General features: G+C 45.7%; 1 protein-coding gene across 9 annotated transcripts in view; it reads left to right on the plus strand.

The window, feature by feature from the left end:
- Positions 1-8,218: 8,218 nt before the first annotated feature.
- Positions 8,219-20,521, plus strand: part of MARK3 (microtubule affinity regulating kinase 3) — a 112,420-nt gene continuing 100,117 nt past the window's right edge. For all 9 annotated transcript variants that reach the window (XM_019434150.2, XM_053889862.1, XM_053889861.1 and 6 more), the window contains exon 1: positions 8,219-8,328. In XM_019434150.2, the coding sequence (XP_019289695.1) occupies positions 8,278-8,328 (51 nt within the window). In that variant the 5' untranslated portion in view covers positions 8,219-8,277. The remainder of the gene's footprint in view (positions 8,329-20,521) is intronic.

Raw genomic sequence — 20,521 nt, forward strand, 5'->3', positions numbered from 1 at the left:
GAGTTTGATCTGGCCGCTTTAAACTGGGCAGGACTTTCAGTAACTGTGAATGTCCAGAAAGTTAGAGAACAACCTGAAGTGGATTCAACAGAACACCATTGAAAACAGGGGGCCAAAAAAATAGATTTACATTCACACCACCTAATGAGTTTATATTCCACAACAAATGTAGTTACAATAATATAGTAGGGTTGCAAGAGGTATTATTGTTCTTCTTCCCACCACCCAATTTTTATTGTATGGAAATTAAGACACAAAACAGGTCCTGAGTTACTGCATGTGACGTCTGATAGGCATCTCAGATACATGTTCACAACCGAACTGAATTTTTTATTTCTTCCGCTGTTACCCCCAGTCCCCTCCCCCAACCCTGTGTCTCCCATCTCAGTAAATAGTACGAGGAGCTAGCCTCAGTTCCTACTTTTTTCTCTTCCCAAGTGTCCGGTCAATCAGCAAGCCCTGCAGTCCCAACTGGGACACGCTGTCCCAAATCTGAACCAGCGTGAACCCTAGCTCCAGGCCTCCTTCTCTCCTGGACACACGACAGCTTCCTCCCAACACCTCCACATCTAGCTGGAGGGCCCTCTTATCTTATATCTGACCGATGTTTGTTAACTATTTTAATTTTATTTTTTTAATAAAAATTGGGGTTGGGGCGCCTGGGTGGCGCAGTCGGTTAAGCGTCCGACTTTAGCCAGGTCGCGATCTCACGGTCCGTGGGTTCGAGCCCCGCGTTGGGCTCTGGGCTGATGGCTCAGAGCCTGGAGCCTGTTTCCGATTCTGTGTCTCCCTCTCTCTCTGTCCTTCCCCCGTTCATGCTCTGTCTCTCTCTGTCCCAAAAATAAATAAACGTTGAAAAAAAAATTAAAAAAAAAATAAATAAAAATTGGGTGGACCTGAAATGTCCCTCCTCGACACTTACCCAGAAAAATTGAAAGAAGTTACCCACATAGATGCATGCATTCCCTTGGTGCCGCACGCAGAACCGCTCCTGGAGTTAATAGGCACTTGGCCCAAACATCGCCGAGCAGATGAATGGATGAACACAGCTGGTACATCCACACGATGGCCTGTCATCCCGCCATGAAGGTGAACGCAGTACTGCCACATTCTACAATGTCGGTGAGCCTTCAAAACATTGTGTTAAGTGAAAGGGGCAAGACACAGAAGGCCAGATACTGTCTGATTCCATTTATATGAAATATCTAGAATAGGTAAATCCATAGACAGGACACAGTTAGGTGGCTTCCGGGAGCTAGGAGAGAAGGGGACAAGAGAAATTGCTTACTGCGTGGGTAGGGGTGTTACTTTGGGAATGTTTTAGAACTAGATAGAACTGGTAGTTGCACAATATTTCAAATGTACTAAACGCCCCTGAATTATTCAATTGAAATGCTTAATATCATGTTAGGGGAATTTTCTTCAATGAGTTGTTTTTAAAAACATGTCAAGTATTTGTCAGGGATGGTGACATACCAATGCTCCTACACCTGCCGCTTGTTTCCACCCTTGTCTCCTCAAACCCCTGAACCTCTACCCTGATTTTTGTGTTTATTATCTGCTTCGGTTTTTCTGAATTATTTTATCCCATACATTTGCATCCTTAGACAATATGTTGTTGGTTTTGCATTTTTTTGCTTCTGAGCTTTGCATAAATGGAATATTGCTTTTTTTAATTTAAAGTTTTTTTTTTTAATTTTGAGAGAGAGAGAGAGAGAGAGAGAGGGCGAGAGAGGGCATGTGTGAGTGGAGGAGGGGCAGAGAGAGGAGAGAGAGAATCCCAAGCAGGCTCCGTACAGCACGAAGCCTGATGTGGGGCTTGAACTCATGAACTGTGAGATCACGACCTGAGCCAAAACCAAGAGTTGGACACTTAACTGACTGAGCCACACAGGCACCCCAGGGAGAGTTTTCCTTTAACTGTGTATCCCTCTGCACCTTGTAAATTGTGCACCATGTGCATCTATTACCAAAAAAAAAAAAAAAAAAAAAAAAAATTGAATACAATTTGAATTAAAACCAAAGAGCTTAGTCTCTGTCACTCTACCCTCATTAATTTTTTATAAGTTATCGTGCCTTAAATTATATCTCTCATGAATTATTTGATGTGTGTCCTGTGACACTTGGCTGAGAACTTTGTTCAGAGCTATATCCCTAGTGCTTGAAACACTGCTTCACACAAAGTGGGTGCATGATATACACTCGTTAGGGGAAGAACAAAGGACAGAAAGGAGACAGGGAGGGAGGGCTGCCATTAGAGGCAAATATGGCTTTTCACGGGGGTCCGCTGGTTCCAAGGATGGCACAGGAACTGAAGTAACAGAGGAAATATTTTTTCCTCAAAAAGAGCTTAGAATTGTTTCTGAAAAAGTTATTATTTGTATTGGGAGACGTGCTTACTTCCGTAGGTCAGCCGTAAGGGAGGCGGCACGTGTCAGTCTCGGGAGAGGTCGTGAATCTTCGTCACCCGCTCTTCCCTGCTCTCCCCTAGTCTATCATCGCCCACTTGTCTTTGCAGCAGCATGATGTCAGAACCACCAGCCTGGGATCTAGGGCACTACTTTCTGCGTGGGGAGCCTGAGCAAGCCTCTCACTCTTCAGGAGTCTCCGTGTTCCTGAATGCGAATAGAGGCATTGAAATGGACACTAACAGCTTCCCTTGTGTTGCCAGACCTCTTACCAAGGGCATTTGCATCCGTTGCCTCCGATAATGAGGTGCCCGGTGAGGTGGGTAAGATTGGATGAGGAAGCCTGGTAGGAGGAGTGAGTGTTGACCTCTCAGCCACGTGTAGCCTAAGAAGACTTGACCCTGACCTCCAGTGCTCATCCCGGGGAGAACTGAGAAGTGCAGCTGCCCGGGAAGGGTGAACTCTGCACACATGTGCTGGCTGCTCCCTGCGCGTGACCTCTGTGGGTCCCCACGGCAACAGTGAGTGACAGGTACTATTATTCCCAATTGACTAATTAAGAAATTGGCCTGGAGAGACATGAAGTGATTTGCCCAAGGTCACCCAGCATCCAGGGTCATAAGTCAAGGCTCAAACTCCAGAGTCCGCACTTCTCTTCCACAACTATTGCGTCCACAGACCTTTGCATGCATTCCAAACAGTGGGCTTTCCTAGCTTAGAGCGGAGTGGCCAAGAGAGAAGGCCTGCTACAGAGACCCACACCATCAGGATCTAGAAGGTCACCCAACAGAATGTCATATACATATGCATCTGGATCTGGATCCAGACCTACAATCTCCAGCACATCAGAGAATAGAACATTTTTTTTTTAAGGTTATTTATTTTGAGAGAGAGAAAGAGACAGTGTGTGCACGAGGGCAGGGCGGAGAGAAAAGGAGAGGGAGAATCCCAAACAGTCTCCACACTGTCAGTGTGGAGCCCAACATGGGGCTCGACACCATGAACTATGAGGTCATGACCTGAGCCAAAAGCAAGAGTCCGATGCTTAACTGAGCTACCCAGGTGCCCCGAGAATAGAACAGTTCAATAGCTTGGGGCCATTAAGTGCAGGGGCAGATCGTCCTTTCTATCTCCATATTCCCCAAAGCCATCCCAATATTGCAGTGCATTATGGGAACTGATAAAAGGGTAGCTATAGGTCATTGATCAAAGCTGAATTTTTGTGTGCTCAGGAAGGAAGGCTGGTATGTCCGTGACCCATCTTAGAAGCAGTCCATCCACAATTATTCTGAAAGGATACAGTACTTGGAAGAGAGAAGGGTGGTCACCATCAGATCTGTGCTGAGTTTCTAACTGGACATTGCTGAGCTAAGCACAAGGGGCTAGAAGCCCCCCCCACTTACCCGGAATGAAAGGGATCCATCACTGTTAGACACTTGGAGGGAAAAACATGGTTTGGAGCTTGACCCTGGCTCTCCTCTTGGGGATGACAATGTAGGACAAGTTACAGTTCCTCTCTCTGAACGCTGGTCCCCTCCCCTTGCCACCAACAATATGCGTGTTGACTCCCTCACATGGTGTTGGAGAGTTAGCAGTCTTAAGTGTAGGTGCCTGGTGCCAGGTACACAGCTGGAGCTCAATATATGTACTATGACCTCAGGCAGTAAAAATCAAGGATGCTGAGAGTGGGGGAGAGCTCACTGGAGGCCAATCTTGGAAGGCTCCATGGAAGAGGTGAGATGATAGGGTTGTATAATGATAGGGAGGATCCAGGGGGACCGGGAAGATGTTCCAGGCAGGAGAACAGCGGGAACACGGTCTCAGACATGAGAATTCCTAAGCTGCCTGCTGGCCCCTCCCTGAGGGCAATCATGGCCCCACTGGGGTGAAGAAGGGGACCAGAGTAGTGAATTAAAAGGATAGCAGCGGGCCTGCTCTGACCTCCAATATGTTGGAGAGCAGCCTGGAGGGTGGATCTGAAACGGGCTTCATATTTCCCAGTGTCCCCAAGCATCTGTGGCCTACTTGGCCTACATTCGGCCCGGCACCCCCCCACCCTGCCTCTCAGGTGTCACATGATTATTACACACTTCCTCTCTCTGCGGCTTACTCTCAGCGCTCAGCTCTGTCAGCTCTCTACCCGTCTCTCTCTCACACATGCACACACACTGAGAACAGCTCCTGGCCCCCATCACCCTCCACATTCTGGCAGAGGGATGGTGGCCGAGTGCCGTGTGGTGGCCAGGCCAAAGCAGGCCTTTCTGGCCCTCCAGACTAGACGTGGTGCAGAGAGCACTAGGCTTGGGGGGCAGGAGATCTGACCACTGCACAGGACAGAACTGGTTAGGAATGCACTAGTCTGCAAGTAACAGACAAGCCACACTGTCATGGCTTAAACAAATGGGTGCTTATGTTTCTTGCACAAGGCCATTCATCATTGTCCTCAGGGAGGGGCCAGCAGGCAGCTTAGGAATTCTCATGTCTGAGACTGTGTTCCTTCCATTCTCCTGGCTGGAACATCTTCCTGGTCCCTCTGTATCCTCTGTCATTATACAGTTGAGGACAGCTGTCGCTGGGAGTAAGAACAGGAGTCTGGGGCTTGAGAGAGCTGGGCCCCATTCTGGTTCTCCTGCCAACTAGCTGTGCAGCTGCAGACAAGTCACTTCACCTCCTCGAGGCTCCGTTCTTTTTCCACCCTCCAGCAGCAAGGGTAGAACTAGATTCTTTTTAGCTTCTGACATCTCAGGATGAGCTTCCTTGCTAACATGAAAGTAAGCACCGCCTCTGCATACACACAGCTTGGTATGTTGATTTATGTCTTTTCAGTCTAAGGAGACCAAGACAGAACCTACTTTAATATGGAGATAGGGAACAAGGACAGAAGAAGGCATTCCGAGAATGACTTCCAGATCCAGATCTCAGACCTCCCTCTTCCATTCCTTCCAGATCATAGATCCATTCCATGTATAACAATGCTTTGCTTTTTCTTTTCTTCTTTTCCACTTCTTCCTCTTTTTTTTTTTTCTTTTCATGTCCACATGCATACCTTGCCTCCCATCTCCCCATTTCCAGGTCTTTATAGTACCATGATGTCATTTAACATAAGTGCAATGAAAGGCTCAAAGTGTTTCTTTAATTCCAGCTCTCATGAAAACCAGAGGAATCTTGAGTTAAACAGTGTCAACTTTGCTTCCTGTCTTTTGGCATTCACTAATTTATTATTTAATGTGTGCTGTGGTGAGGTGAGAAAGACATTTAATTGGAAACCTCATCCCCCAGCTACTTCTTTGGCCAATATAGAATGTTCTGAATTGTCCAAACCCTGTCTCTCTGCTCCTACCCGAGGCTGAAACCCTTTTGTGGGTCCTCTGTTTTCATGGCTGATCTAGTTGACATTCAAGATGCTGAATTGAGTGTCACGCTACGTCCAAGCTTGGCCTGACTCCCGCCTCCCCTTCCAACCTAAACTCTCGCCTCCCCTTCTCTTGACATTTACCCAATCCCACTATGTTTTTTCCCACCTCTGTGCCCCTGTGCAGGCTGCCCTTCTGCTTGGAATGCCTTTCTACTCATCCTCACCTGGCTGACTCTACTCATGGTTTCAGACTCAGTATAAATAAATGATCTCTTTCCCAGGAAGCTTCCCTCACCCAACCCCCCAAATTGGGCTAAATGCCCTACTGGGGCTCCACAATCTTGTGGTCACCCACATTTCAGTTGCAGTGTATGAAGCACACATTTAACTAATGGGAATTCAACCATGTGTGCTTGTCCAAACAGGGAGAGACAGAATAACATTTTAAACAAGGCTGCCATTGGCCCCAGTGAACACTTGCCTGAGAGGGTGAGATTGAAGCCCCGAATGCATCTTAGTCCTCATGTGTTTTTGTGATGGGAGCGTCTGTCCTCTCTGGGTATGACGCTGGTGTTTAAAGACATGTATTTCTCACAGAGCAGGAAATGCCCCAGACATAGCAAGATGGTTCACATGCTGGGGAAGGAAGAAAGGAAGACAGGCAGGCAGGAAAGAAGGGAGGAAGGAAATAAGAGGGAGGAAAGTAAGAAAAACAAGGCATACCCACTACAAGAACTTATCTGTTAGGGAAGTTTTAGGACATGGGTTCAAATCCCAGCTCTGCAGCCAACCCATTTGGATACTTTGCTCAAGGCACTGTAATCTGTTTAGGCTTTGGATGGCAAGATGTGTCTGCCTGTCTTTATAGGGTTACCCTGAGGGGCACCTAGCTGGCTCAGTCGGTAGAGCATGAGACTCTTGATCTCCGGGTCATGAGTTCAATCCTCACATTGCGCATAGGGCTTACTTAAAAAAATTATATATATACGCATATGTGAATATAATATATATATATATATATATATATATATATATATATATATATATGTATGTATATATATTACCCTGAGGCTTAAATGAGGCAACAAATCCACAAGGTCCCTGAACCAATAAACGCCATCCACCGCAGTGCCAGGGTCTGCGCGGGACCACGGGGCACATGCAGAGGCAAGGGGGCAAGAAAGGCTCCCAGTAGCATTTCCAACGTTCCAGCCTGCAAGCGATGCTGAGCTCGGCCCAAGGCTGGCACCCAGAGATGCTTCCAGCCCTTCGGCACTTACATGCTGGTGTAGAAGAGCCCGGTTATAAAACCCCTAAGGGCATTTAGGAACTGGTCCCTGGGGGGGTGGGGGGGGTGGGCTTCAAGCCCACCCGTAGGCACTCTTGTCTTCCGAATGGCATTTAGGTGGGTCCAAGTCCATCCTCCTCCAGACAGCGAGCTCCTCCGGGTGCCGAGCCTAGCCCCCTGCTACCCAGAGCTGGAGGCAGGAAAGGTGGCTGCATCTTCGATCCCGGGGTCGCGGTTGATCATACAGAAGCCCGGCTCCTCCCCGCAGCCCCGGCCCTGTAACTGCTGCCGCGGCTCGATTCTGCGCAGCGCGGTCCCGCGGGCGCGACCTCAACCTCGGCACACAGTAGGCGCTCTATCAACACTGTCAATGCCAACCCAGGAGTCCTGCTCAAGCCACCGCCCAGGACCATGTGCCGTCTCTTTTCGGGGGCGCCTGCTGCGCCCGCCGCGACCCACCACCCCTTCCCGTCCCAGAGCACCGCCTCTTCCACCCCAGACCTGACTGAGTCGCCCCTAGCAACAGCGGCCGGGCCAGCTTCCTCGGGCCGCGCTGATTGGCCGAGTTCCGGGAGGCGGCGGTTCCGTCACTTCCGGCATCCGGAGGCAGCAGAGGAAGCCGAGGGGCGGCCATCTTGGGTCCGTGAGGCTCTGAGGTACCGGGAGCGGCGGCGGCCACCGGGTGGAGGCTGAGGCGGCAGGCGAGCCGGAGGGAGCAGAGCAGCCGGGCGCAGGCGCCGCCTCCGCAGCCCCCTCCATGGTCGGCGTCCGCAGCCCGCGGCGGCCTGTCTTGCGGTCCACCTTGTCCACATCCTCCTCCTCCTCTTCGGGGGCAGCCGGCGGCGCTGTGTGGAGGCCCCGGCGTTGAGATCCGCGGTGCGACGGGCGAGGGCGGAGGAGGAGGCGAGGGGGTCCGGGCCCGCGGGGCGCCCTGAGGCGCGGGGACGCCGGCGGGCCGACCGCAGCCCGCCGCCGGCCCGGCCCCGCCACCGCCGCCCGCCGGGCTCCTCGGCGCGGCCGCCGGGGCCGGGGGAGCATGAGCCCCGGGACCCGCCGAGGGACGGCCCGGGCCCGGCCCGGGATCTAGACGGCCGTGGGGGAGGGGAGCCGCCCTCCGCGGCGCCGTTCCGGAACCGCAGGGCGCTCGAGGACGAGGTCGCCGGCCCCCCGAGGCCGTGTGCTGTTTTGTTTCACCCTCGCATTGTGCAGAAGTGGAGTGGAGTAAAATGTCCACTAGGACCCCGCTGCCAACGGTGAATGAAAGAGACACTGAGAACGTAAGTGCCCTGGGCCTTGTCGGGATTTGCCCGGGCCGGGTCTCCCCCGCTGCCTCCCGGAGCGCGACGGCGGCCCGAGCCGTCGGGGGTCCCCGGCCCGGAGCGCGCCGGACGCGGTGGGCCGGCCGGAGGCCGCGGGGGGCGGCGGGGCGCGACCGTTTCCTGGAGGCGGCGGCCCGGGTCGCGCCTCCGTGTTCTCGCCGAGTCCCGCTCGCCGGCCGGGGTTGGGGGGCGGGGGGGGGGGGGACCCCGGCCGCCGCGCCCGGTGCGTGTTGTCCGCCCTCGGCCGCGCTTGGTGCTGACTTGGGGCGGGCTCTCCTTGCAGATCGGGCGGGCAGCTCTCGAGGGGCTGGCGGGCTGGAAACGTGTTCGCGGTGCCGGTGAGAAGCCATTGATCGGGTCGAGTGGGTGGTCCTTTCTGCCTGGTTTTGTCAAACTGTCTGGAACTAAGCTTAGTGACAGGCTCGAAACCTGAGTGGCCACGGGGGGAGTGTTCGAGGGCGCCTTGGCAGGGTCAGGAGAGAAGTTTCGGGAGAGAGAGAGTGCCGGCTTCGTTGAGGAGTCGCTTCCCTTCCAGGCGCATCCGTCTGGAAGGGTCGACGAAGCGGTTTTGAAAGGAAGGTGCGTGGTAACGCCGCCCCGGCCGGGGGACACCCGCTCCGGGCTTGGCTCTCGCCTGCCGACCGCCCGCGGGCTTCGCCGGCGCCGAGCCCCCGCTCCAGCGCTCGCAGCGCGGGATTCTGTACGCGGACCCTTTGGCTGTGTCCGTGGAAACGTTTCAAAGGGCCGGGGGCGGCAACGTGCAGCGGAAAGTCCTTCGGAGAAACGTCGACTCGGCGCAAGTGCTTTCTGAGCTCTCGTCTGGCGCTCGGTTCAGGGGAGTTCGGGCCTGGGAGGTGCCTCCTGTAAGACGGGGAGCAGGGGGCTTGTGGAGAGACTCCGCGGGCCTTTCATTAGACGTGTTGCGGGGTGATTCCAGGCAGGAAGACGCCGTCACTTAGGAACAGCCTTCTTGCTCTGCCTGTTTCCCTGCTTTCAGCCGCGTCCCGAGACACTGTGGCCTGGCGGTGTCGGTGCCTTCGTCTGAGTCTTGCAAGTGCCGCTTGTTTGCCGGGTGGCTCTCAGGTGACCTAACCTGTTCGCGCAGGGTCTGGTCTAAAGCGTTCCCGTAGCGTATCAGTCTCCATCCAGGACGTAGTGCTCTTTCCCCTGGTGAGTGAGTGGTTCCGCGGCGCGCGTTTCTTCACCTGAGATGGATTAGAAAGTTCCGTGAAGAGTCAGTGATGGGAAATCATAGACCGGGTGAGTCCGTGAACTCATTTTCTTACGGCCCTTTTGAGGAACGCGTTCCTGACTTGGTCATTTTCCTGTTCCTTGACCACGCTGCAGAGCGGAGTAAGCAAAATAGGGAGTTGACTAGCTTCGGTCCTTGACTTCCGCTCAAAGCGGCAAAATCTTACATTGAGCCAGAGCAGGAGCTCCATGCTTTCTAAATGAACTGAAGCCCAAAACAGTCAGGTTTGTGATAATGAAGGACTTACCCTAAGTGAGTCTTTACTTTGTTCTCTGGTGAATTTGTTGAATCGTGTTCTAATCTTTCTGTGTGTTGTTAGAAACTACTAACTTTATTCTTTGAAAACAATGTAAGGTATGGAGTGTGCCTTTATTCTTGTAGAATGTGTTTAAATTTGAATTTCTGACAGTGTTAAAATCAGAGGTTTGTAGCATATCATGGCATTAATTCACCGTGCCCTGTTCCATTTTTTAACTTGTATTAGAATCTTCTGGAAGTAGTTGTGTGTCTTTGACAGTGTGGTGCCCTTGTGTCGAGCGTTACGTGTCTGGCATATGTCATATTATTTGCCTGCCATTCCTGAACTGCCAGTTGAGTGGTGAGGGTACAAGAATGAATGAGAGCTCTCAGTTTCTTGAGCAGCTGTTTTGTTAAAGTCAGATTTATTGAGATAGAACATTTACTCTTCCTAAGTGTCTTGTTTGATGAGTTGTGACAAATGTATAGTCATGTAACCATCACCACAGTCAAGATACAGAACATCTTCATTGCCCAGGAAGGTGCTTGCTGACATCGTGGCCCTTTACAGTCAGTCGCCTCTCTTTCTACAGCCTTTGGCAACCACTGATCTGTTATCTGTCCCTATAGTTTTATGTTTTCTAGAATGTCATATAATTGGAATCTTTATTAATGTTTGTGTGTGTATCAGTAGTTCATTTCTTTTTATTGCTGAGTGGTAGGTAATTCATTGTTTGGATGTACAAAAGTTTCTTTGTTTTTTTTTAAGTTATTATATTAATTCCAGTATAGTTAACATACAGTGTTATATTAGTTTCAGGTGTGTAGTATAGGGATTCAACACTTCCATGCATCACCCAGTTAATGTACAACAATTTCTAATCCATTCACTGTTGATGGGCATTTTGGCTACTATGACTAGAACAACTTTGTCTTTTTTCTGAAAAGACTTTCCATTTTGCTTATCTTGGGAATCAATTTTAAATAATTGTATATGGCTGTGATGGGAATGTTGCTTATAGATAGAGGAATAATAAAAGGCGGATTATTTGCAACAAGAATATTGTCTTCATCCTAGTCCACTACTCTGTTTTCGTTTGTTTGGTTTATAAATGTGAGCACCCACCTTTAGCTGATGGGTATATAAAAGATAATACTGTTTTCAAATAATTTTAAAACTCATAAGGACTAATCAAATAATCTGACCTAATGAGGATGCTCAGAGAGGTGACAGGAGCTGCTGTGACAACACTATTTAGTAGCAGAGCCACCACTAGGCTCCACATCTCCAGTTCAGTTCCCTCTGCTTTTTTGGGTACCAAGCTGTTCCTCAAAAGCTTATGTACTAATTACTCAACCAGAGAGATATAGATGTACCATTACACAGAGTATAATTAAAATAAGACTTAAATGTATTGTTACGGAAGATTTCAAACAAACAAGTAGGGAGAATTTAGTTTGTATTAGTGGTTCTCAACCAGGAACAGTTTTGCTGCCCTGTGGACATTTGATGATGTCTGGAGACATTTTTTTGGTCGTCACAACGGAAGAGAGTTTACTGACCAGGAATGCTGCTAAACATTTTACAGTGTACAGGGCAGCACCCCTTCCTCCCCCCAACAACAACAAAACATCTGGCAAAAAATGGCAATAGGGTCAGGGTTGAGAAACCCTTGTATATAGTTAGCCCCCCACATAACTCAGTGGCCGTCTTATTTCATTTGGGGTCTCCCCAAGAAGCAAATTCAGTACCTCATATCATTTCATCTCTAAAGCTTTTAGGAGAGATAAAGCTTTAATTTTATAAAGATTGTAATCCTAGTCCCTTTATCATAATTTCTTAACATCAGATATCCAGTCAGTCTTCAATTTTCCTCAGTTGTCTACTTTTTTAACACTTTGTTCAAATTGGACTCCATCCAGGGTCCATATATTACAGTGAGCTAATATGTGAAATAAGATGCATTTTGAAGGCAACAAAAAAAAAATTATGTTTTGGTTTTTGTTCTGCAGTGTCATGACTTATATGGAGCCATGGGCAAATCCTGTTTGGACACTGGTAAAATCAGAAATGTATTTTTTCACTTAAATTTTAAAGCATATGACACGTTGTAAGCTTGAGCTGTTTGTCAAAGTACCAGAGGCCCCAGGGCTGTCAGTTAACAGCTCCTGGTGTGTGTGCAGCCTGTATTTACTTATTATTAGTTAATGGAGACAAGCCATCAGAATTTCTGATCTCTGTGAAATAGATAAACTGATGGTGTTCTTGTCTAGCCAGGTATAGGTTATAGGAGACTGTCATTAACCTGTTCAAGTTTAAGTGCCTACTTTGTGTAGGACACTGCTAGGTTCCATAGAAGTTATTATCTAGGAACCATGTTGTACCTGTACCTGCTCTTTAGGACTTCCCAGTCCCTGCAGAACAAAGCATCCTGAGCTCTGTGAGCTAGTCTAATAAACTCTCAAACTGGAGTAAACGCCAGTATCACCTGGAGGGCTTGTTAGAGCTCTGATTGCTGGGCCCCTCCCCAGACCTTGATTCTAACAAGTTATTTCTAACTTGTTTATTTATTTCTATTTATTTATTTCTAAATGTTAGCATTTCTAACAAGTTCCCAGAACTTGTGGTCCAGAAACCACACTTTAATTACTGCATTAGTATTCATTGAAAGCTTGTCAACTAAACTGTGTCCCTTTAGGTTGTATTGTGACTATAGAAGAGAGATTTCCAATGGATTAAATAAAATTTTCAAGCTCCGTGAGTTTTTAAAGTTGGTTCTTTGTAAGAAAGTATGGTTATGGAGTATAAAAATAGTTACTATTTGTTGATCACTTACTGTACTTTAAATGCCATTTCTTTTAAAGTATATACTATGCCTTTATTTAATCTGCCTTTTAACTTTCAAGCACAACTATCTGTTGAATAAAGCCTGTTTGGGCCTTTTAAAAAAAGTTAATCTCTGAAGAATTAATATTTTTTTATGGTGTCAAAGTGTTTTGAGAAAAAAATCTTACAGACTTCAATTTGAAGGTCATTTTTGTTTCTTCTATGTGTAAATTAGGTGAACTTGGAAATTTGCAATGAGTAGAGTACAGGTTACTTTATGTAGTGCATGGTTATTTACATTGTAATTACCCGTGAGAGACTTATACACAACTCAATGTAAATTTGTGGTACCTGTTGTCTTTTTTTTTTTTTTTTTTTAACATTTATTTATTTTTGAGACAGAGAGAGACAGAGCATGAACGGGGGAGGGTCAGAGAGAGAGGGAGACACAGAATCTGAAACAGGCTCCAGGCTCTGAGCTGTCAGCACAGAGCCCAACGCGGGGCTCAAACTCACGGACCACGAGATCATGACCTGAGCTGAAGTCGGCCGCTTAACCAACTGAGCCACCCAGGTGCCCCTGGTACCTGTTGTCTTAAAAAAAATTTTTTTTGGTTTATTTAGTTTTGAGAGAGAGAGAGAGAGAGAGAGAGAGAGAGAGAGAATCCCAAGAAGGCACTGCACTGTCAGCATTAAGCCCAAAGCAGGGCTTGATCCCACAAACCATGAGATCATGACCTGAGCTGAAATTGAGAGTTCGACGCTTAATTGACTGAGCTACCCAGGCGCCTTGGTATCTGTTACCTTTAGTTTTGGAGGATTGTTCTGGATTCTAAGATCCAAGATCTAAGACAAATTTTGTCCCTGGAATTTTTTCCCAACCAGGAAGTGAGAGTCAGGGAATGCAGCCCTTTCTGATCACCACTAGGAGGAGTAAAGCAGAAAACCCTTGTCTCACCTCCATCTTATTTTATTTTTGTATATTTTTAAGTATTTTAGTACTTTTTTTTTTAAGTAAACTCATCCCCAGCATAGGACTCGAACTCATGACCCTGGGATCAAGAGTCACATGCTCTACCGACTGAACCAGCCAGGTACCCCATCTCACCTCCATTTTAAACTTTCAAATTAAACCTGAAGGAGAGAACAGATGTCTTCCCTGGAAATCTCCCAGCTTTAATGTTGCCTTACAAAAGAATTTAAAGAATGTGCTTGGAATTTGTCTGCAAGTAGTAATAAGGAGTTTATGCTGACCCATATGCACCTGCCTGCACAGTAATTGGGAGGGCGGAAGTTGGCACTGGAAGAAAGCATTTTTTTCTTCAAGGAATAGTTCTTTAGCACTGCATTCTAGCCACCTGAACTGCTCATCTGTGGCTAGTCTTATATAATCTTATGTAGACTAGATAAGGCATTGTTTAAGTGGGTTACAAAGGGGTCTTGGTGTTAAACAGCAAGAGGTGTTTTGTTTGTTGCTAATAGGCAGTTGCATTTGAGTGGATGTTCAATATTGGGGGGTTTGTAGTATGGACATTTTACATGAAGATGTGTATTTGGGTAGAATTTAATACAAAATTTGAATAAACTGAGCCCAAAGGTTTTTATTTCTGAATTTTATATATAACTTCATTCTTTATGCAGTAAGCACCTTTATGACTTCATTGACTACAAGAGCAGATTCTAGCAGGGAATCCTAGAGAGGAGTCGACCCAGAACCATTCCCTAACTCAGCTTTCTGCTCTGAGAATTGCCGTTCTTTATCCAGTAGAATAATTTAAACCAGGGCAGTCACCTTTTGTTGTCAAAGGCATTTGAGGTGTTTTTGATGGCATTCTGTTCACATACTGTCTCCACCTCTTTCCTTGTCTTCCCTCAATTGCTAGCCTTTACCTATTCCTAGGCCCTCCTTGGTATCCATAGGCATGTATTAGCTCTATTAGTGGAATGGAATAAAAGAGCTTGTTTTCTTCTCTTAAAAGAACGTTGCCATCTAGACGTTAAAGATGTTTAATGATAAAGAACCTTCTATGTACCATGGTAGTATATTCCAGTTTTTGTTTTGGGGTTCTTTTTTTTTTTTTTTTTTTTTTTTTCATTTCTGTTACTTAGTTCAGGTTGTTAACATTTGTTTCCTGCTTATTGTATAGTGGTTCTTCATATTATTGCTGTGGAACAAATCACTCCATAACTTAGTAATGTAGAACAGCAGCCATTTTATTATGCTCACAGGTTGTGTTTGAGGAATTCAGACAGGGATGACTTATCTCTGTTCTTCTATATCTGGGACTTCAGTTTGGAGGATCTCGAAAGGCTAGTGGGATTTGAACAGCTGGGCTGGAAGATCCACATCCTAGATAGTTTCTTCACTTATGTATCTGGCACCTTGGCAGATGTGGTTAGAGGGCTAGGCTCAGCTGGGACTCTTGGCCAGAGGGTCTACAAAGGGCTTTTCCAGTGTGGAGGCCTCAGTGCGAACAGACTTCCGAGGTTGCTCCGTGTTTCAGAAGAGATAGAAGCTCCCTGCCTTTTATGACCTAGCCTCAGAAGTCACACTGTGTCATTTGCTCTCGGTTAAATCTATCACAACACAAGGGACACAGACCTTACTTTGTAATGGGAAGTGTGTCAACAATGTCAACGTCATGTTTTCAAAACAACTTAACGGTAACTCTTTGGGTTTATAATCTGGTCTAGCATTTTATTGTGTGACCTTGGACAAGTTATTTAACTTTTTTGTGCCCCAGTTACCTCATCTGTAAAATGGCATTGGTAATAGTGACGACCTCATAGGGCTGTTACAACGATAAGGCCTTCCATGCGCCGGCTTTCCTTTCTTCTTGGTCCTCACCTTCTGCCTCTCCTCACCCACTCTGCCCATAGACCTAAGAGTCTTCTTGCTGTTCTGTGAACACACAAGCGACACTCCAACCTCAGGGCCTTGACGTTGCATTTCTCTTTGAACACCTTTCTTCCAGATATTCTTATGGCTAACTTTCTCACCTCCTCTTTTCAAATATCACCTCAGTGGCTTAATCACCTGTGACTCTCCCAGTCTCCCTAACCCTGGTCTGGTTTTTCTTTTCTCCATTGCAGTTATTACCTTCTTACGTATCATATTTACACATTGTTGTATGTTTATTGTGTTTTGTCAGTTTCTTCTGGTATATACTGAAAGCTCCACAAGAACAGAAATAATTTGTTTTGCTTACTGATACAACAAATACCTAGAACATGCTTGTCATCTGTTATAGGGGTTCAATAAAATATTGGTTGAATTAGTGGTTAAATGAGACAATATGGGTAAAAGCATTTAAAACAGTGCCTGTTACTTACAGTAAGTAACAGATAAATGTTAGCTGTCGTTAATGTTGATGGTCTTTTTACTGGTCTTCTCATCTCTATCCCTGTATCCTTAGCTTCTCCCCTCTGTAGTTATTCCAGCAAGATCATCTCCTTTCTCCTTTTTTTAAAACCTCAGACTGCTTTCTTAAAGGGAGAACTGATGGATAGTGTCTGGGCTTGGAAGGGAGAGAGAAAGATGGGAGCCTAAGACCAGTTGAAGGAGTGCATCTGAAGACATGTCTGAGGTAGAGTGGACAAGATGCGGAGCAAAAAAAGAAGGAACAACAACAAAACATACAAGAAGTTGGGATTTGGAGTTATGTTAATTACATACTTGTAATTAAAACTCGCTTTCAGAGGCGCCTAGGTGGCTCAGTCAGGTGAACGTCCGACTTCAGCTCAGGTCATGATCTCACGGTTTGTGGGTTCGAGCCCCATGTTAGGCTCTGTGCTGAAGCTCAGAGCCTGGAGCCTGCTTTGGATTCTGTGTCTCTCTCTCTCTCTCTCTGCCCCTCCCTGCTCGCTTACTCACTTGCTCTCTCTCTCTCTCAAAAATAAACATTAAAAAAAAATGTAAAACTAGCTTTCAAATACAAGTAACTTAATCATGACCAATTCACTGATCTGTGCCTCATCTTTTAAAAATTTAATTTATTTCACTGTTTTTTTAAGTTTTAGATGTAATTGACATAACCTCCATATTGGTTTATTAGTTTCAGATGTGCTACATGATTCACTATTTGTATTGATTGTGTAAAGATCACCACAATAAGTATAATAATATTCGTTACCATACATACTTCGTTTTGTTTTTTTTTTTTCTTGTGATGAGAATTTTATGATGGGTTTGTGGGTTCGAGCCCCACGTTGGGCTCTGTGCTGATGGCTCGGAGTCTGGAGCCTGCTTCAGATTCTGTGTTTCCCTCTCTCTCTGCCCCTAACCCAATCGCATTCTGTCTCTGTCTCTCTCAAAAATAAACAAACATTAAAAAAAATTTTTTTTTAAGCTTTTGGAGGTTTATTCTTGATCCACCTTTCTAGCTTTGTTGTTTCCAACTGCTCATCTGTATAACCTTAATACTCTAGCCAGACAGTTCTGCTTAGCTATTTGTTTACCCAGTGATTTCACACCTGCTAGTTGCCAGGTCCTGTATTCTGAGAATACAGAGATGAGACTATTCTTGCCCACAAGGAACTCATAGTCAAGTACTTTGGTGTAGGCATTAATTAAGCTAAGGGTTGGGGATGGAGAGCAGAGCAAGGCAGAAAGGACAGCCTAGTCAGGAGCATAAGGATAAATTGTCAGCCATCATGATGTCAAGGAAATGAAGCGTTTCCCCCCCCCCCCCCCCGCCCCCACCAGTGTTAGTGTCCCATGAAATGAGAGAGTTGTGAGAGACGAAAGTGGTTTGACATGCAGGTTGGGGTGCGGGGTGGGGGGGGAGGGGAGGGGATCATTTCCCCACCCCCCACGTTTTCCTAGGTTTCCTTGTACTAGTGCCTGGCTTGAAATAACCATTGTCTTTCATTAGAACTCTACTACTTACCCTTTAAAGATTATCCCTTCATAAGATACCTTTTTTCTTTCATCTCACTCAAATGTGATCACCTCCTCTGAGTGCTTAGTACTACATTATCCCACACAGTAGCTACTAGCCACGTGTCGCTGCTGACCACTTGAAATGTGGCTCTGTAAGGATGAAATATATACAGATTTTAAAGACAGTGTGAAAAAAAGAATATGCAGTCTTAATCTTTTTATATTATGTGTTGAAATATTTGAGAATATATTGGGTTGAATAAAATATTAAAATTAATTTAACCTGTTGATACGTTTTTTAGCGTTTCTACTAGAAAATTGAAAAATGCATAGATGATGGCACTTAGAGTACCTACTCTCTGATTTTCTCAGTGGGGCAGGGATTGCCTTTTGTTTTAGTTATTATTCCGCATGTTAGCTCTTCAGGTAGGTTAGGAGTACCTTGAAGGTTTGGCACCTTACTTTATTTCATCACTCTGTAGTGCCTGGCACTTAATAGTTGCTTAGCTTATAGTTAACTGGTCAAAAGCTACTGAGTGAAATTTTTCTTTAGCCACAATTTATTTGTGCCTGTAGTCCTTTTGGGGATTAGACGAGTAAATGATTTTTCAGTCTATTATGATAGTTTATCTGTTACAGCAGTAATATTTTATTAAAAATGAAACCAGTTTCACTGAATTTGTGGATATGAACAGTAATAGTTTCCCATTTCTGTTGTTCATATTCTTAGAAACCTTTTTTGTAAACTCAGCTGCAAAAAGTCACATTATCTTTTTTTTTTTTAATGTTTATTTTTAAGAGAGACAGAAAGTGAGCGGGGGAGGGGCAAAGAGAGAGGAAGACAACAGAATTCCAAGCAGGCTCAGGCTCTGAGCTGTCAGCACAGAGCCTGCCTCAGGGCTTGAACTCCTGCACCACAAGATCATGACCTGAGCCGAAGTCAGACGCTTAACCAACTGAGCCACCCAGGTGCCACCACGTTATCTTTATAGGTCAGTGTGAAGCCCTTGTCTTATTTATTCTTGTTAAGCCCCATAGTTCATTCCCCATAGTTTGTTTAATATGCTGTAATGTGTGTACATGTATGTGCTCTTACAGAATATACATTTGGCACCTCGTGTAAATACTGTATATATCTCATCTATGAGTCTAATCTGTTTTCTGACCACTACTTAGCAGTCTGTGGGATGGTGATCTATCTACCATACTCAACCTGTCTGCTCCTCGGGGTTAGACATTGCACTTCCTGCGGCCACAAAATACTACCATGAATGTCTTTATCCATGTCCCTTATGGAGCTGTGTAAGACTTTCTTAGGGTAGCTAGGAGTCGACTTGCTCTGTCGCAGGAAATACAGATAGGGCCAGAACTTGTCCTTCTGGGTGGCTAAATCAGTCCACACTCCTGCCAGTAGTGCATAGTATCCCTGGTTCCTGCCAACATTTAGCATTATCCAGCTTTAAGTTTTTACCAGCCTGTTGGGTGTAATGTGATATCTCATTGTAAACTTGTATTTCTCTTTGATTTTTATTAGGTCTATATATACTTTGGCTTTTGGGGTGTTCTGTAATTGCTGTTTTTCCTATGTCCATTTTTCTTTTGTGTTGTCTTTTCCTTGTTGATTCTTAGGTATTCTTGGTTTTCTAGATGTTAATCTGATGTAGGTTGTGGACATTGCACGTATCCTCTGTCATCTTTCTATAATGCCCTTCATTGAACAAATTGTTGATTTTGGTGTAACCAACATAAATGGTGCCTTGTGTTTGTGCTTTTGAAGTTTTACTTAAATACCTGGATCACAAGGATATTCTCTTATATTTCATTTGTTAACCTTGTATCATTTTACCTTTCACATGTAGGTTTTTAATCCCTGGAGACATAGCCTTTCTCTGGTAGGGATCTAGTTTTGTACCCCCCCCCCCGGCTGATAAGGTGAACCGGTTTTCCCACTGCTGTCTACTCTGCAATCTATCCTTTCCCCTCTGGTTTATAGGGCCCCTTTCATTGTATCTTAAGGTTCCCATGTACTCATGTCATTTAGTTTTATATTCTGGTGCATAGGTCTGTTTTTCCGTTGTGCCCATACCCCTTAGGTTTTTCTGTTCTCTTTAATTACTATGGCTTCACAGTCAATGTTAATCTTCTTAATCTGTGTATCTATGTGCATATCTTATCTATTGAACTTTTTATTTGGAAATAATTTAAGACTTAAATAAAAATTGCCAAAGTGGTACAGAGTATACAGAGTATGCCTTTCACTCAGATTCCCCTAATGTTAACACCTTTATAACCATCGCTCAGTTATGAAAGCCAGAAAATTGATATTGGTCTGATACTGTTGATGGTGATGATGATGATGATGATGATGATGACGACGACGACGACGACGACGACGATGACGACAGAACTTGAATTTTCACCAGTTTTTCTCCAGGGTTCTTTTTTTCTTCTAGGATCTAATCAAAGATCCCACATTGCGTTTAGTTATTGTGTCTCAGTCTTCTCCAATTTGTAATGGTTCCTCTGTCTTTTATGCCCTTGACAGTTTTGATGAGTACTGGTCAGTTATTTTGTGGAATATATCTCAGTTTAAGTTTGTCAGATGTTTTTTCACAATTAATTAAGGTTATATATTTTTGGTAAGAATACCACACAAAAGATGTGTCTCTCTTAGTGTATGCTATTAAAAGGGTACATGAGGGGCGCCTGGGTGGCTCAGTTGGTTGAGCGTCCGACTTCGGCTAAGGTCATGATCTCACGGTCTGTGAGTTCGAGCCCCGCGTCGGGCTCTGTGCTGACAGCTCAGAGGCTGGAGCCTGCTTCGGATTCTGTGTCTCCCTCTGTCTCTGACCCTCCCCCGTTCATGCTCTGTCTCTCCCTGTCTCAAAAATAAATAAACATTAAAAAAAAAAATTAAAAAAAAAAAGAGGGTACATTATATAGATATGTTTTG

This window comes from Panthera pardus, unplaced genomic scaffold (genome assembly GCF_024362965.1).
Source record: "Panthera pardus isolate Hobbes unplaced genomic scaffold, ASM2436296v1 HiC_scaffold_24, whole genome shotgun sequence".
Lineage (NCBI taxonomy): Eukaryota > Metazoa > Chordata > Mammalia > Carnivora > Felidae > Panthera > Panthera pardus.